This window comes from Dama dama, chromosome 12, assembly GCF_033118175.1.
Source record: "Dama dama isolate Ldn47 chromosome 12, ASM3311817v1, whole genome shotgun sequence".
In the NCBI taxonomy this organism is placed as follows: Eukaryota; Metazoa; Chordata; class Mammalia; order Artiodactyla; family Cervidae; genus Dama; species Dama dama.
The window spans coordinates 33295761-33310152 of NC_083692.1; the positions used below are offsets into that span (position 1 = coordinate 33295761).

Consider the following 14392-nt stretch of genomic DNA (forward strand, 5'->3'; position numbering starts at 1 on the left):
AAGTAGGAGTTGAAGGGAAGTCTCCATAGAAACCAACCTCCCAGGAAGTGGCCAAGGGTTAGTGTGAAGTGAAATAAAGCTACATAGATGTCATGAAGGGAAGAAATACTTTGGAGCTGGGCTAACTTTAGAAGTTCCTTGATTAAAATAAGCCAGTTTAAAGGCCTCAAATCACTAACCTCATGGTTTTACAGAGTGTCTTTAATGTGAAATGGGCCTGAGTCACTCTAAGCCTCACCCAAGGGTGACCAAGGTAGTACCTTTGCAAAACAAAGAGGAAGAGACTCCCTTGGCTGGCCCTGTGGACTTTGCATTCACTCAGAATCTGGAAGAAAACAGTTTATATTCATTTGCAAGACGGCAGGACCAGAATAAAGCTTTAGAAGGGCAGTTGCCGCCTCTACGAGAGACCTGGTATGGAAGATATTCTGAAGGTAAATGTAAAACCCAGCAAGAAATTTGTGGGTGTGGGCAAAGGAGAGCTACTGGTAGATTAACCTGTCTACCTCTATAATCTATGAAGTTTCTTAATTATTAAAATATAAAGGAACATTTTTCAACAGGAAATAATGTTTGTCTATTTTAAGTATTCTGAGCACGTTAGAATAGGTGTGCGAACTGGGAACTAAGGGCTTTTCATCACTGCACACGAGAAGGAAATAATCATTTTGTGTCAGCTTGGTTTATAGTCCTTTTGATATTTATACCTAGCTTTGCCAGGCAATTAAAATTCTTTTCCAATAGACCTTAGATGTGACAAATACTGTTTCATTCCACTTAAATGAGATGACTATGAGAATAGTCAAATTTATAGTCAGAAAATACATTGGTAGAGGCTAGGGTCCAAGGGGAGAGGTGGGAATAGGGAATTAGTGTTTAATGGGGACAGAGTTTCAGTTTAGGAAAGTGAAAAATTTGGGAGATGGATGATGGTGAGAGTTGCACAACAATGTGAATGTACTGAACTGCATAAATATGGTTTGTATAAATATAGTTAAATATGATCAAAAGAGTATGCTTTATATTATGTGACTTTTACCACAAAAACAAAAAATCAAACAAATCCCATCTTTAAAAATGTGATGATTATGATAATCATGCATGTCAGTTGGATTTTAAATGTAAATCAATCTCTCCAGTACCATTTCATGCATCAGGCTTTGTTGTTTTGAAAGCAGTACTGTAGGAGTGAATCCATTCTGATGTGCATTTGGAAACCACTCCAAACTGAATTCATTTATTGCAGTACAGATGAGTGGATGGGGCACCCTCTCCCCCACCACTTATTCTTCATGATCGTCTGCAGAACTATGAGAATTTTTCCATTATGTTGGAAGATCCAAGCCAGAAGGGGCTATAAATTCTCCTGTGGCATTTTACAAGATATAAAATATTTTATGACAATCATGATGATACTTAAACAGATGATAATTAGACATTCTAACCTGGGAAGAGATACATGCATATATATATGTATATGTGATATATATACACACATACACATATATGTACATTATTTTTTTTCTTCAAATTCTATATTATTAACACAAGTAAGTTCCCATTATTGGCCAGAATATATGTATTGTGTGTGTGTGTGTGTGTATATACATATGCATTCCTTTTTAATACCTAGTAAATCTTACCTAGAATGATCTTCATGGCTACTTTCTATAGAACTGATAACCTTTGACTGGTTCTATATAGCCTTTTGTTGTTGTTGGACTTTCTAAGCATGTTAGTAGGAATATTCCTCTTAGTCTTATTGAATAATTCATTTTTTATCTAAACCTTCCATCTAGAGTTTTAAGATTTTGATAACCAAAGGGTAAAAGCTCATTCTAATGTGCTAGAGTCTAACTGGGAAATGTTCTTATTTTTGAAATCACAAAATCACATTAAAAATAAATAACAGTGGAATGGTAAGCATTCTGAACATTATCTTCAAGAGACCCACATTCTAACCCCAGCTTCACCAAATACCAAATAGTATGACTTTATGCTTCATCAGTTTTCTTCACCTGTAAATCAAAGGTAAAAGTAACAGATGCCTATACCACTTCAGGAGAAGCAAATTAAATAATAGGGTGATATTGCCCCAATCATGGCATAAAAATAAGGTGTAGTCACATTGCTGAAATATATTTTGCTGACAATATTTACATTTTTACATCCAACATGTTTTGAGTCTTGCTTGATATACTAGCATTCTTGAAAGAAAAGAAGGTCATAGAGGTATTCTTTAGGTGATCATTCAAATGTTTTAAAGATAGAAACACATAATTACCCAGGAATTTTTCCATTTAAAATGCAAAATGGGACTACAGGATAGCCTGCACAACAATCAAAGTCAGAATGCATCCAGATTGTTATGAGGAAAGGACAAGGAGGTCATTCACATAGCATTGGTTATGGTAGTAGTCCCAAGGGCCCAGGCTAATCAAACTGAAAAATGAAATCCATATGGATCTCTTGAGCTTCTCTGTTTCCTAATGAACTTCTCTGGTTCCTTAACGCTGTAGCCCTGTGTTATTTTATCAAGAATAATATTGATATGTTGCATTAGAGTGGCAACTTGTGGGAATTCATTTCCCTACTTGCAGTGGGGGAGTGGATTATTTAACTGGGAACATTCAATGATAAGCATTGCATATTCCTATTACACACTCAAGTTCCATTTCTTTATCACCTCTCTAATACCTATCCATCTATTAATCTATTATACCTGAAAAGATAACTTATTTTCACTTCTTAAAGTTACTTTTTTTCTGATTTCTATTTATTTGGGAGGGATTTCATGAAATTAAAACAAATCAATGTTTCTATTTTCCAAGCCAAATTCTATGTCTGAATAACATTTCCAGTCAATAATACATTGTTAATTGTATAATTATTCCTCTAAATATTAATTGGGGAGGAAATGAGGAAAGCAGAAATTAAATCCTGAGTCTAGGCTAATATTTTATCATTTGCCATTATGTGAGGACCCTGCTTTATGTCTTTCATCTTCACATTCAACCTATTGGTTAGATATACAGAACTGAAGATACAAAATGGTGTTAACAAAGTCTAATAACTAATGATCAATTTAATGTCATAGGAAATTGCTTTTAATGATTTGTTTTTGTTTCTCTCCAACCCTTCAAGGGCCGAGGGCCATGTATTTTGATTTCCCATTGGAACAGCAAGAAACAAGTATTATTAAAAGGCATCCACCCCGAAGACTTCAAGTAAGATGTATTTAAAAGGCTTCGTAAGGAATTTCTTGGATTTAATGGTAATATCCCTTTTTAACTATAATCATATAAGAGGGATATTGACAATGACTAAGCTAATGAGAATGTTATTAAAGAGAATGCTGTCAGTGCAAACCATATTTCTTTAGGATTTCCTTTTGTAGTGATTTCACTTTTAAGACCACCACCAATGGAAGTGGGTATAGTACCAAAGATATAGGTATGAAGGGACACAAAGGATCTGAATCTTGCACTGATTAATTGAATGACTGTAGGGCAATCATGGTAACATGTAACAGTAGCAACTACTATAACTATCTAATTTCCACCTATACAAGTCTGTTACACTCTAGGCAACAATGATCTTTATCATTCATTTAATTCTCATACCCCTCAATGAGAAAGGAAGTATTATCCTTGTTTTATACATGTGCTTCAGAGAGTTAAATAACTTGCCCAAGGACAGCAGGGGCCACATATCAACCAGGCCTCCAAAGCCTGTGCTCTTAACCATTGGCATAGATGATCTCTACAGTCCTTCTATCCCTAATCTTTCATCATTCGAAATGTTTAGTTAATGAAATTGAGAACACTGAATTTAAGGCTTCCTAGGTGGCACTAGCGGTAAAGAACCTGCCTGCCAATACAGGAGATGTAAGAGACATAGGTTAGGTCTCTGGGTCCAAAAGATCCCCTGGAGGAGGGCATGGCAACCCACTCCAGTATTCTTGCCTGGAGAATCCCATGGACAGAGGAGGCTGGCAGGCTATAGTCCATAGGGTCACAAAGAGTCAGACAAGACTGAAGCGACTTTAACACACTGATTTCAAGGCAGCAAAGCAGTTTTAAATGCATTCACCTTAATAAATATTTAATGAATTCCCTGTAGAGACCTATAAATTTTAAGAACCCTCATCCTAGAAGGGGAAAGAGATCCATCTGGATGGGTCCTTTGAAGTGAGCATCAGCTAAAAGGAGGGTTTGGAGCTCTCTTGTGGGCAGGATCTATCACTGATATTTGAAAAATGGAACTGGAATCAAACCCCACCTGCTACACAACTCAGTCAGGTCTCTGGACTAATCCTAGGGGTATCTGAGCTCATTTGTTGGGGATTATTTCTATTTAAGTTGGTTTTTATTTACCTGTCTTCTCCAGAAGCTCACAATTATTTGAGTGATTATATCTTTTGGTTACCAAAAAAGGAGGATCTTTTCCCAAAATATTAGAAACCTAAAAATATTATTTAGTCAATGGAAAATAAAGTGCATTTCTATCAAGTTGATATATAATTTTTAACATTTTGAGTATATCTCTACCTAAAGTGGCAATTTTAAAAACTTATATTTTGTTTCTAAATCATTATAAATCAAAGGCCTCCTTTCAAAGAAGCTCATTTTATATGTTCCTGTGAAGCCTCTAAGCTGAATAACTCAAAAAGAAGATTATTACTATAAACAGTGAAAAATATTTGTGTAGGAGTTTATAGTTCACAGAGTCCTTTTATATATATATCAACCGTAAATAAGCTAAAGTAAGGCTTTGACTTTCTCAAGTCAATCAAACTCAAAAAGAGAAACTTGTTATTTCAGAGTCAAAGACTGCATCTCCATATCCCAACCAACCACCTTAAAAATGAAGAATCAAAATGAATTATTTGAGCATAAATACTACATCTCATTCAGTCTTATATCTTAAGTCACTAACACAGTATGTATCCCTTGAAAGTTTATGAATAAATGAATTAATGGACAGATGAATGAATGAAACCCATTATCCTGGTGAGACTTCCCAGGTGGCATTAGTGGTGAAGAACCTGCCTGTGAATGCAGGAGACGTTAGAGACGCGGGTTCGACCTCTGGGTTGGGAAGATGCCCTGGAGATGGAAATGGCAACCCACTCCAGTATTCTTATCTGGAGAACCCCAGGGACAGTCTACAGTCCATGGGGTTGCAAAGAGTCAGATACAACTGAAGTGAATTAGCACACACAACACATTCCTACTGGGAAAAAAAAAATCAAAGTGATCTCCCTACTATTTCATATCTGTAGCATCACTGTATTGGAGGTGAAATGGACTAGCCAAAGCAACCAATGTGATAATTTATAATGATATAGGAGTTTTTTAATGAACTCAAAAGTTGGGAGGCACCTAGACTTCAGGGAAGAGCTATGTCTTAGAACCTGAAAGGCAGAAGAACTCGCTCTCTATGCATCTGCTTTCTGTCTCCTTGCAGGTCGACTTTCTCTAGTCCTCAAGACTATTTGGTGAAATTTGGCCACACTGAATTTGCATTTCATAATTCTAGTCAGACAGACAGACTAATCTGGCCCTCTTGGCTCTAATTCCAAATTCCTGGGAGATTTTAAAAATATTATTGGCTCAGCTTTGCTCGTGATTCTAGCTCTGTTCCAATGAGCTATGACCAGAGAACATGTTCATACATTAGAAGTGTGGGCAGGGGAGCCTCCCTTCCCCCCACCAATTGCCGCTCCATGTAGATTATAGAGGCAGCTCCCAGAGAAGAGGGAAATCACCGGGAACTTGGCAGACACTCCCAAAGATATCAACTATAATTATCTTCACAAATGAGGCTCAGCACATTTTCCACCACAAATGGATTTTTGAGAGAATAATAAATGCTAGGTTCCCATGACATGCTAATTAATAGCCTAATCCCTGCCAAAGAAAATTATAAAAGTATTTTTAATTATTAAACCAAATCTAATTGCAACCTAAATAATTTGAGTTTCATATTTGGCACACTCCACTTCCTGAACATCTAACTCCTCAAGTAAAGAGCAGGTCTTAAACTAAGATTCTCCAACTTGGAGATGCTGAGATCTGAGAAGCTCTGCCAGGGAGCCCTGACTCAAGTGTATCTGCCCCACGTTGAAGAGATGATCATCACCAACCTTTCTGAGAGATTCACCTTCTCATCCAACCATCTCAGGTCCAGCCTAAGGTGGAGATGGTCCTCCACCCCTACACCATATAGAATTTCCTCAAATGATCTCTTTGGATGACTCCATCATGTCCAATAAAGTGTTAATTGCTCAGTCATGTCCAGCTTTTTTTGACTCATGGACTGTGGCCAGCCAGGCTCCTCTGTCCATAGAATTTTCCAGGCAAGAATACTGGAGTGGTTGCCATTCCCTTCTCAGGAGATCTTCCTGACTCAGGAATTGAACCCAGATCTCCTGCATTGCAGGCAGACTCTCAAAGATTTGCTTAAATCTCACTTTTCCTTTAAGGCTTATATGACAATCTGTTGACAACTGCAGCTCTTACTCTGATACTCCTGATTCCCTTGACTCTTCATTGTCTTTTCTCTGGAGCGCTTATTTCCCTCTAACACACTAAGCAATGTGCTTACATATTAGGTTCATTGTGTGTTTTTTCCACCACCTCCCATCCCCTCATATTCCACCCCAGTGCTAGAGTATAATCTTCACAGAGGCAGGGATTTTTGTCTGTTGTCTTCACTACATATCTAAGTACCTAGAGCAGTAGCTAGCACATAAATGGTAATTTATAAGTATGCGTTAGTCAATGTTGAAAGAATGAATGGAGAGGAGAGAAAAATGACATAAACCTGGAATAATTCATTACACTGTTTGAGGTCTTAGATAATTTGTCACAAACTTATTCTCTCTCCTTAACTTTTCTAATCCTTTGCCCATTTTCTATAATCTCTTTCTTTGATAGGTGAGAGTTCTTTGTATACTTTAGATCTAGTCTGTTGCAAGTATCTTCTGTCTATGGTTTGCCCTTTCATTTTGTGTGCATGTGTGTGTTTGTGTGTACACAAAGAGTTTGATGTTGTCAAATTTCTCAATCTTTATCTCTGTTTTCTATCTCATATTTTGAGATATATATATATATATACATACAGAAATACATTGCTGAATTTTATATGCTTAGGGTTTTTATATATATTTTCATAAGTGGAGTTGTTCTATAATTTCTTTATATATTTTTCCAGTTTTTTTCCCTCAAGGTTATACTAGTTTTACAAAATGAATTGATTATCTTTCCCTCTTTTCTGTTCTCTAAAACATTTGCTTTAACATAGTTCTTATCTATTCCTTAATAATAAAACGGGCCTGGTGTAAAATAGATAGCTAGTGTTATATATAGCACGTGGAGCTCAGCTCAATGCTCTGTGAAGACGTAGAGGTAGAGTGGGAGGTGAGGGGGGAAGGCCAAAAGGATGGGGATATATGTATACATATAGCTGATTCAGGCTTCCCTGGTGGCTTAGTGGTGAAGAATTTGCCTGCCAATGCAGGAGATATGGGTTCGATCCCTGGGATGAGAAGACCCCTGGCAGAGGAAATGGCAACCCACTCCAGTATTCTTCTCTGGGACAGAGAGACTCTTCCCACGGACAGAAGAGCCTGGCGGGCTACAGCCCATGGGATGTCAAAGAATCAGACACGACTGAGCGACTAAGCACATATGCATGCAAAACTGATTCACTGTTGTACAGCAGAAACTAACACAATATTGTATAGCAACTCTACTCCAATAAAAACAAAAAACAGACCTGTGAAACCATTTTTGATCACCTAGAATTTGGTGGAAAGTGAGAAGCTTTTCTAGTAACTTAATTAGTAAAAGAATGGTTCTTAGTTGATTTGTTATCTTATTTCCTCCTGATTTAACTTTTAAAATTTATATTTCCCAGAAAACTACCCATTTTTCCAAGCTTTTGAACTTATTGCTATAAAGAATAACGTCTTAGCTTCTTTATATTCAACTTTTTGAGAACACCTGTAAAACAAATCTGGCTTACACTTTGATACAGCCCTTGGACTGGGTAAAGAGGTGAGAACAGCTCAGTCCCTGAGTTTAAACCATGAGCCTGGCTCTACGTTTCCTCCTTATATGAAGCATTTTTTAGGTCTCTTTAGTCTACGGAAATAACTTACAGCCAACAGGAGCCCCAAATGGCTTATGAATCAGCTTCCCCCAAGTTTTTTGTTCTGCTTTCTGATCTAGAGAGGTATTTATCTTGTATTAAAGCCTGACCACATCTTTTTGGTTTATGTTTTATTTTTCATTGCCAGATATTTGAATCAAAACTGAAATGTGAACTCATTGCAAAGCCTTGACCAGAAATTCCGCCTTGGCCTGACGATTTCTTGCTCCTTTGAACAACTTTACCTTCCTTCTAGAAACTTAAAGAACACATTCTTAAGTCATGATACCAAACACACTTTTCAGTTTCTTCCAGTTGATCCTGCCACCTTTGTCTTCCTGCAAGTAAACAGAAGCAACCATCTCAGGTTGGAGCTTGTCAGCAAGCTCTGCGACTTATGCTTGATGTAACCTCCTTTCCTGAATCTCCTAGCTGACACTCCACCACTCATTATCCTGACCATTTGTTTTATTTGAGAAGCTGAATAATCCAGAAATCTTTAGACTTATCATTTTTTATATCATGAATTTTAAAAAGGCATCATCCTACCAATTCATCAGTAATTCCTCCCATTGTATTTTCTCTAAAGATGATAAAGGGAGGCATCTTGCTTTCCAGGCAGGGGAAAAAGAACACTGATATGAACCCAGAATTCTGAGGCAATTTCATTTGACCAGTTTGTCGGGAGAAGCTAGCTTTCCAGCACTTTTTGTTCTGCAGTGCTTCTCAGGCGAAGAGCAAACGATGTAACTGAGGGATCCTGTTTGCAGTGTTAGCTGCTGCCATCTAGTGCCCTTTGTGGGAAACGGCGTTCTTTAGGTTCTTTTCAAGGCCTCAGAGTAATTGCCTACAAGGAGTACTTAAAGATAACTACTACACAGAGCCCGTTTGAGTTTCCTGAACCACACAGCAAATTCCCATTGGCCATCTATTTTACATAAGGCAACGCAAGTTTCCAAGTTACTCTTTCCCTACATCTCACCCTCTCCTACCCTCTCCCCATGTCCATAAATCTATTCTCTATATCTGTTTCTCCACTGCTGCCCTGAAAATAAATTCTTCAGGACCACTTTTCTAGATTCCATATATATGCATTAGAATATGGTGTTTATCATTCTGACTCACTTCACTCTGATAGGTTCTAGGTTCATCCACCTCATTAAAACTTGAATGCATTCCTTTTTATGGCTGAGTAATATTCCATTGTATATATGTACCACAACTTCTTTATCCATTCATCTGTCAATGGACATCTAGGTTGCTTCCATGTTCTAGCTATTGTAAATAGTGCTGCAGTGAACAATGGGAAACATGTGTCTTTTTCAATTTTGGTTTCCTCAGGGTATATGCCTAGGAGTGGGATTGTTGGGTCATATGGTGGTTTAATTCCTAGTTCTTTAAGGAATTTCCATGCCATCTTCCACAGCAGCTGTATCAATTTATACTCCCACCAATGCAAGAGCGTTCCCTTTTCTCCACATCCTCTCTAGCATTTATTGTTTGTAGACGTTTTTTTTTTTTTTTTTCCCAGTGGGTTTTGTCATACATTGATATGAATCACCCATGGATTTACATGTATTCCCAATCCCGATCCCCCCTCCCACCTCCCTCTCCACCCGATTCCTCTGGGTCTTCCCAGTGCACCAGGCCGGAGCACTTGTCTCGTGCATCCCACCTGGGCTGGTGATCTGTTTCACCATAGATAGTATACATGCTGTTCTTTTGAAATATCCCACCCTCACATTCTCCCACAAAGTTCAAAAGTCTGTTCTGTATTTCTGTGTCTCTTTTTCTGTTCTGCATATAGGGTTATCGTTATCACCTTTCTAAATTCCATATACATGTGTCAGTATGCTGTAATGTTCTTTATCTTTCTGGCTTACTTCACTCTGTATAATGGGCTCCAGTTTCATCCATCTCATTAGGACTGGTTCAAATGAATTCTTTTTAATGGCTGAGTAATATTCCATGGTGTATATGTACCACAGCTTTCTTATCCATTCATCTGCTGATGGGCATCTAGGTTGCTTCCATGTCCTGGCTATTATAAACAGTGCTGCGATGAACATTGGGGTGCACGTGTCTCTTTCAGATCTGGTTTCCTCAGTGTGTATGCCCAGAAGTGGGATTGCTGGGTCATATGGCAGTTCTATTTCCAGTTTTTTAAGAAATCTCCACACTGTTTTCCATAGCGGCTGTACTAGTTTGCATTCCCACCAACAGTGTAAGAGGGTTCCCTTTTCTCCACACCCTCTCCAGCATTTATTGATTGTAGACTTTTGGATAGCAGCCATCCTGACTGGCGTGTAATGGTACCTCATTGTGGTTTTGATTTGCATTTCTCTGATAATGAGTGATGTTGAGCATCTTTTCATGTGTTTGTTAGCCATCTGTATGTCTTCTTTGGAGAAATGTCTGTTTAGTTCTTTGGCCCATTTTTTGATTGGGTCATTTATTTTTCTGGAATTGAGCTTCAGGAGTTGCTTGTATATTTTTGAGATTAATCCTTTGTCTGTTTCTTCATTTGCTATTATTTTCTCCCAATCTGAGGGCTGTCTTTTCACCTTACTTATAGTTTCCTTTGTAGTGCAAAAGCTTTTAAGTTTCATTAGGTCCCATTTGTTTAGTTTTGCTTTTATTTCCAATATTCTGGGAGGTGGGTCATAGAGGATCTTGCTGTGATTTATGTCGGAGAGTGTTTTGCCTATGTTCTCCTCTAGGAGTTTTATAGTTTCTGGTCTTACATTTAGATCTTTAATCCATTTTGAGTTTATTTTTGTGTATGGTGTCAGAAAGTGTTCTAGTTTCATTCTTTTACAAGTGGTTGACCAGTTTTCCCAGCACCACTTGTTAAAGAGGTTGTCTTTTTTCCATTGTATATCCTTGCCTCCTTTGTCAAAGATAAGGTGTCCATAGGTTCGTGGATTTATCTCTGGGCTTTCTATTCTGTTCCATTGGTCTATATGTCTGTCTTTGTGCCAGTACCATACTGTCTTGATGACTGTGGCTTTGTAGTAGAGTCTGAAGTCAGGCAGGTTGATTCCTCCAGTTCCATTCTTCTTTCTCAAGATTACTTTGGCTATTCGAGGTTTTTTGTATTTCCATACAAATTGTGAAATTCTTTGGTCTAGTTCTGTGAAAAATACCGTTGGTAGCTTGATAGGGATTGCATTGAATCTATAGACTGCTTTGGGTAGAATAGCCATTTTGACAATATTAATTCTTCCAATCCATGAACATGGTATGTTTCTCCATCTGTTTGTGTCCTCTTTGATTTCTTTCATCAGTGTTTTATAGATTTCTATGTATAGGTCCTTTGTTTCTTTAGATAGATATACTCCTAAGTATTTTATTCTTTTTGTTGCAATGGTGAATGGTATTGTTTCCTTAATTTCTCTGTCTGTTTTTTCATTGTTAGTATATAGGAATGCAAGGGATTTCTGTGTGTTAATTTTATATCCTGCAACTTTACTATATTCATTGATTAGCTCTAGTAATTTTCTGGTAGAGTCTTTAGGGTTTTCTATGTAGAGGATCATGTCATCTGCAAACAGTGAGAGTTTTACTTCTTCTTTTCCTATCTGGATTCCTTTTACTTCTTTTTCTGCTCTGATTGCTGTGGCCAGAACTTCCAACACTATGTTGAATAGTAGTGGTGAGAGTGGGCACCCTTGTCTTGTTCCTGATTTCAGGGGAAATGCCTTCAATTTTTCACCATTGAGGGTGATGCTTGCTGTGGGTTTGTCATATATAGCTTTTATTATGTTGAGGTATGTTCCTTCTATTACTGCTTTTTGGAGAGTTTTAATCATAAATGAGTGTTGAATTTTGTCAAAGGCTTTCTCTGCATCTATTGAGATAATTAAATAACCTAACTCTACACCTAAAGCAATTAGAGAAGGAAGAAATGAAGAACCCCAGAGTTAGCAGAAGGAAAGAAATCTTAAAAATCAGGGCAGAAATAAATGCAAAAGAAACTAAAGAGACCATAGCAAAAATCAACAAAGCTAAAAGCTGGTTTTTTGAAAAAATAAACAAAATTGACAAACCATTAGCAAGACTCATTAAGAAACAAAGAGAGAAAAACCAAATTAACAAAATTAGAAATGAAAATGGAGAGATCACAACAGACAACACTGAAATACAAAGGATCATAAGAGACTACTACCAGCAGCTCTATGCCAATAAAATGGACAACTTGGATGAAATGGACAAATTCTTAGAAAAGTATAACTTTCCAAAACTGAACCAGGAAGAAATAGAAGATCTTAACAGACCCATCACAAGCAAGGAAATCGAAACTGTCATCAAAAATCTTCCAGCAAACAAAAGCCCAGGACCAGATGGCTTCACAGCTGAATTCTACCAAAAATTTAGAGAAGAGCTAACACCTATCTTACTCAAACTCTTCCAGAAAATTGCAGAAGAAGGTAAGCTTCCAAACTCATTCTATGAGGCCACCATCACCCTAATTCCAAAACCAGACAAAGATGCCACAAAAAAAGAAAACTACAGGCCAATATCACTGATGAACATAGATGCAAAAATCCTTAACAAAATTCTAGCAAACAGAATCCAACAACATATTAAAAAAATCATACACCATGACCAAGTGGGCTTTATCCCAGGAATGCAAGGATTCTTCAATATCCGCAAATCAATCAATGTAATTCACCACATTAACAAATTGTAGACGTTTTGAATGGGATGGGGAGGGAGATGGGAAGGAGGTTCAAAAGGGAGGGGATATATGTATATACATGTGTGTGTGTATACATATATCCCTATTCCTGATTTATGTTGAAGTTTGACAGAAAAAAAAAACAAAATTCTGTAAAACAATTATTCAATAAAAAATAATTTTTTGAAAAAATTGGAAACAAAAAAAAAGAGAGATAACTAGTACTTAACCATTATCACAACTGTGGATCCAAAGAAAATGAGGCCGAAATCAGAAAAGTCTACAGAGTATATAATTCCAACTAAGTGTAAAACTGTGCAGACAATAAAAATATTTGTGGTTGCCAGGGGGTTGAGGGGAGAAAGGAATGAATGGGCAGAGCACAGAGGGTTTTGGGGGATAGTGAAATTACTCTCTATATGATGCTATAATGGATACATGTCATGATACATTTATCCAAACCCAGAGAATGTACATCAAGAGTAAGCCCTAAAGTAAACCACGGACTTTGAGTAATAATGATGTGCCCATATAGGCTCATTGATGTAGCACTCTGGGGAGAGATGTTGATAGTATTAAGGTTGTGTGTGTTTGGAGACAAGAGTATGGGAACTCTGTACTTTCTACTTAATTTTGCTATGAACCTTTCTCTCTCTAAAACATAAATTCTATTAATTAAATATATATGTGTAAATAATATATAAAAATATTTAATATACAAATATGTAAAATATATACATATTTGTATCAATATATAAATATATATACAAATATATAAAACACACATATATATATACACATTGGTATCAATATATGTATTATATATGTGTGTTTTACATGTATGTATATAATTCTATATTTCATTGTATATATGTATCATATCTTCTTTATCCATTCCTCTGTTGACGGACATTTAGGTTGCTTCTCTGTCCTGGTTATTGTAAATAGTGCTGCAATTAATACTGGCTTGCATGTATCTTTTTGAATTATTGTTTTCTCTGGGTATCAGAGAAAACCATGCTCTAGCTATATGCCCAGAGAAGACACACACACACACACACACACACACATATATACATATGTATACATACATATATAAAGAGTTACAAATACTTTACATCCTCAGGGAAACCTCTACTATGGCATCAGTGACCTAGGACAAGGAAAATTCTATTTCTAGGCATGCTGAGTGTTTGTGAGCACCCTCAAGATAATAAACTGTTTCTTTTGGAGCACAGTTTGGACGTTATATATACATGTTTGTATGTCCCTTCCTGCCAGGACATATCCCAGACTGATTGAATCTCAATCCCCAATGAATAGCTTAGGAATTTTACTTTGATTCCAGGAGATTCTGATAAACCAGGTTTGGAAGCAAGTCTGAAGAAAGTAACACAGGAGTTAGCAGTGAACAGACCTGAGTTTGAATTCCAGAATCACCACTTTCTAGCTCTGCAAAATTGCACAAGTCACTGACCTCTGTGAAATAGGGAGTAACTGTAATTATCCACAGGGTTCCCATGAGGATTGAATGACACTGTGAGCGTGGCATGA

The 14392-nt window shown here is 37.1% G+C and overlaps 1 protein-coding gene across 2 annotated transcripts in view; it reads left to right on the plus strand.

Annotated features, from left to right (window-relative positions):
* Positions 1–211: 211 nt before the first annotated feature.
* The window catches only part of CCDC198 (coiled-coil domain containing 198), a 28606-nt gene continuing 14425 nt past the window's right edge, over positions 212–14392 (plus strand). For both annotated transcript variants that reach the window (XM_061158369.1, XM_061158370.1), the window contains exons 1-2: positions 212–434; positions 3145–3227. In XM_061158369.1, coding sequence (XP_061014352.1) covers positions 212–434; positions 3145–3227 — 306 coding nt within the window. The remainder of the gene's footprint in view (positions 435–3144; positions 3228–14392) is intronic.